This window comes from Triticum urartu, chromosome 1A (genome assembly GCF_056163025.1).
Source record: "Triticum urartu cultivar PI428250 chromosome 1A, HENAU_Tu73, whole genome shotgun sequence".
In the NCBI taxonomy this organism is placed as follows: Eukaryota; Viridiplantae; Streptophyta; class Magnoliopsida; order Poales; family Poaceae; genus Triticum; species Triticum urartu.
This window is the reverse complement of record NC_141873.1, coordinates 567,817,011-567,821,431: the sequence shown is the minus strand read 5'-3', so window position 1 is coordinate 567,821,431 and position 4,421 is coordinate 567,817,011. Positions and strand designations below refer to the sequence as shown.

Genomic DNA, 4,421 nt, shown 5'->3' with positions numbered 1-4,421 from the left:
CAATTTTAAATCATGAACTTTTTTGAACCCGTTAATTTTTTGAATTCAGGAACAATTCTTTTTGAATTGCACTTCAAAAAATAACATTATTCTCTCTAAATTCAACAGTCAGTAATCAACCGGTCAACGGTGGACCAGTCAACCGCGATCAGTGAAGTGTGAAACGAGCGACAAGAAAACCGAAAAAAGAAATATGCAAGAGCCGACTCCTGGCTGCTGGTTGGGCTGCCACACAAGCAGTGGCATGTGAGTTCTGCGTTCCCTAAGCGGGGCATAAGTTGCTGAGGAGGAGGACTCCTATAGACCCGCCCTCGAAATCCAGCATGAACCAACTTTAAGAGCAATTAAACCGGTTTATCCAAACCAGTTCACACATGTACGCAACGATACATATCATTTGAGTTGAATTGCCGCCATTTTCTTGCATGGGCTGAAGGCTAGCCGCCATTTTACAGAATTCCATGAGCCTAATCTTGGGCCTTTTACTCTTTCTTGCAAAAACTTTAAGCACAATGCCTTTATATCGCTCATTGTGACAGTTAAGCTTCCGATCGCTCATTGGCGTAGGAGATCGACCAACCCATTAGGGAAGCGAGTAACCAAACTGTTACAACCTGTTTTAGGAACTTGTTGGAAGGTTTCCTTACCGGTTCCTGAACCTAATTTTTGTGATTTTGTTAGGTAAATTATGGATTCTGATGCCTCGTCGGACGAGGAGTATGGACTGACGGAGCTTGACCAAATGATTCAAGATGAGTTCTTCAATTCATCAGATTCGGACGAAGAAGTGGACATGATCATGCTCATGAGCATGCAAGAGGAAATGGACCGGCAAGTGGAGCATATTGTCAACTTCAAGGGCTCAATCAAAGGAAGAAGAGTGATCAACCGGGACAGGGTGTCCGGAGCAAAGCTACTGCACAATGACTACTTTGCTCCCAAACCTGCTTTCCTGGATGATCCATGGTCTTGTCGCCGTTTTTGCATGCGAAAACCATTGTTTTTGCGCATTATGGAGGGAGTGGAGGCACACGACGACTACTTCAAGCTCATAAGGGATTGCTACGTTCAACTCTCTTTCTCGACCAAGCAGAAGTCCAAAGCTGCTCTGAGGATGCTTACACTTGATACTGCTGCAGACACCATTGGTGAGATGGTTAGGATGGGGGAGAGCACGTGCCTGAAGACTACTGTCAAGTTTGCCCACGCCGTGGTGGAGGTGTTTGGACCTGACTATCTCAGAGAACCAGATGCGCAGGACAAGGAGAAAATGTTGGCTATTGGAGAGGCAAGGGGGTTTTCAGGAATGCTTGGACCAATTGATTGCATGCATTGGCAATGGAAGAACTGCCCCAAAGGTATGCCGGGAATGTATCAAGGTCACACTAGAGAGGCCACCATCATACTAGAAGCGGTGGCATCACATGGCTTATGGATTTGGCATGCTTTATTTGGAATGCCCGGTTCTCAGAACGACATCAACGTGCTTCAACGATCTCCGGTGTTTAGGAGGCTTTGCAATGGGGAATCACCGCCGTCCAACTACATCGTCAACGGCCGAGACTACAACATGTGGTACTATCTTGCCCATGGTATCTATCCTCAGTGGTGGCGTTTGTGGAAGCGGCTAGGAAGGATGTGAAGAGGGCATTTGATGTGCTTCAGACTCATTGGGGAATTGAGCGGAGCGCTGCAATGATGTGAGAATCAGAAACTTTGTGGCAGTTGATGACATGTTGTGACATTGTGTTATTCTGCACAATATAATTGTCGAGGATGAGGGTCATGGTGTAGCCCAAACCCATGATTTCGAAGCGCCCAGAGAACAAGTTGAAATCCCAGAAGATCAAGATGCGGTTCAGCTTATGAACTTTCTGCAGATGCATCAGAATCTTCAAGATCAGCAGGTGCACACGCAACTATCCAATGATCTTGTGGAGTATATGTGGATCCACAATGGCAACCAAGGAGACAATGCTTGAGTTTGGCACTTCAAATAAATTTTATGTAAACCCCATCTATGCTTGATACCAACAATTGCTACTTACGTGTGACATTGTGTTGCATCATAGACGTGCATGTATTTGCATGAATTTGAGAGTCCGGATTTGAGATATGTAGATGCCTGGAAGGAAATATGAGGGCCCGTCCGGATGCGCCTGCAGGCGTGCCTGGTCGCGTCCGCGGGCGTTTGAGGGGCCGGATTTGCCAAGTCCAGATGTAGATGCTCTAGGACACTTTGCCATAAATTATGGGCATTATCATGAATATTGATAACTGATATAGTTTTCTGCCATGCGCCATACCGTCCACGTCTTGGTGCGCTTAGACAATCGAACCCATTAACAGTCATGCAAGGGACGTCCTTTCGCGCTAGCCACATCAGATAAGAAACGACAAAACGAACGCGACGGGATTGGTCAAGTCGCTCACACACATAGGATTGGCCTAACCTAACCCGGATCTCGCTCACGACTCCACGAGGCCACGACGCCTTCCCTCTTTGTCGCCGCCTCCTCCTCTCCTCTTTCCTCTTTCCTCTTTCTCCCACGCTACCTCTCGCCCGCCGCCGCCTCCCCCATACCAGATTCTTCTCCTCTGTCGTGCCATGGCGCTCCCCTATGATCGATGCGCCATCGGGTTGCGCTGTTCTCTGAACTGCGTTTGGGTGCCGTGGTGGTGGTCTTAGGAGAAGGGGAGGAGGAAGAATAGGAGGAGCAAGAGAGCCCCGCAGGTGCAGTGGAGGCCGTTCGTGGTGGAGAGGCTGGTGGCGCACAAGGCATGGACGTGCCTGCCGAGTGCCGAGCCCGCTGACGGCGATGGGTCTGGATAAGTTCATTGTGCTTTTAGGTTGATTTGGTATGTTGGACTGAATGAGTTTTGGTTATCTCGTTTTACTTTGGTCCGTGCTTCTCCCAGTCCAACCCCATCCTATCCCTCTATGCTCCATCTCACATCCCATCTGATGCTTATTTTGATTTGGTGCAAATTCACTAATTTATTGGATTGAGAGAAAGAAGCTGCAACCATTTGATCCTGCCTGAAAAACGAAAGTAGCCTGCAGTTGAAATCCTCTAATAATTGTCCAGTATGTTTCTTTCATGCGTCCAGCTTATAGTTTGAGTGAAAGAAACTACAACTCTTTGGCTCTCACTGGAAAATGAAACTAACATTGCAGTTGAAATCCCCAAATGACTACCCGGTATGAGTCTCATGTGGCATCCCAAATAGTTGTTGTGCCTCAAGGCAAGGACAAGCCAACCTATGCACCTCATGTGGAAGATGGAGACATGTGTATTGTTCTTAATGCAACAGATATATGTGTTACATGAAGAAAAATGATTGAAAAAATTTACTACTTGCATACAGGGTTAGTAATTCTAGCAAATACTTTTTTATGCCTTATTTGGTATCATTATCAAGTTTCTTCTGTCACGGGTGGAGAACTGTTGTTAGAAAATGGTTCTTCATATATCACACTTCTATCTGAAATTTTATAGGTCTCATGTCTTATGTTTCTACGCCCTTCTCAGTGAGATTTCCAAGGATCACTTGCTGGTGAAGATTTCCCAGTCTTTGTGAAGATTGATCTTTCTTAAAGCTATGTTGTGCCTGTGTGTCGAACACATGAAGTGGGAGTCTGGTCGAGGAGTCGCAGAGGCCTATTCTAAAGGACAAGAGGTTGTCTGACAGTCACTGGTATATGTATTTTTCCATTAAACCATCTAATTAGTGAATTGATCAATGACTAATTCCTTTACAGAATTGATCATAGTTTGATTCTAGAACAGGTGATGGCATATTGCGCAAAGCGTCGAAGTGTTGATTCATCAAGCAAGTCCCGCACCTACATTGCTTGAAAAACAAAATGTAGTATATGTTGCATTATTTATGTTTAGTACTGTTTGTTGTTACTGAGTCACTGTGTGGTCAACTCTTGGTATGGTTAGTGAGCACTGAGATCTGGTGTGAAATTTGCTAGGCTGGCTAAAATCTGAATAACTATGTTGTTTGAGAGTTGAACTGTGACCATAGTTACAAACTTCATTTCCAGGTAAGCTTGCAGCATGTTGTGAGTCTTCCAGTAATGATGATGAGGTCTGGGACCATGATATACTAGCATTTTATTTAAATCCCAATGGATCAGGACAATAAACCATTGGTGTACCAATATTTAAGCAAGCAAGTTTTACACATTTTCATATTTAGCACATAGTTTTGAGAAACTTGTTCTGACTATGCAACTTGAGAGAGCCCATGCCAATGTAAGTATTGCAATTCTCGGAACTATTTGAAAATATGCAGCTAGACCCGGTTATGGTGTCTTGCCTTCGAACGAGAGCTACAATATTTGCCTTTGTAGCTGCATGGGTGTGAATTTTTGTTATCACTGATCCTTCCAACCTGAAGCTTAGAGAGAT

At 44.9% G+C, this 4,421-nt stretch overlaps 1 protein-coding gene across 1 annotated transcript; it reads left to right on the top strand.

Moving 5' to 3' along the window:
* The first annotated feature begins 688 nt into the window (after positions 1-688).
* Positions 689-1,642, top strand: LOC147992836 (uncharacterized). The gene has a single exon (XM_087539153.1). It carries the CDS (start codon positions 689-691, stop codon positions 1,640-1,642), a length of 954 nt encoding a protein of 317 aa, XP_087395279.1.
* The last annotated feature ends 2,779 nt before the right edge of the window (positions 1,643-4,421 follow it).

Bases quoted from the DNA above. Each gene is read 5' to 3' on its own strand.
- LOC147992836 (XM_087539153.1), top strand. From the start codon at position 689: ATGGATTCTGATGCCTCGTCGGACGAGGAGTATGGACTGACGGAGCTT.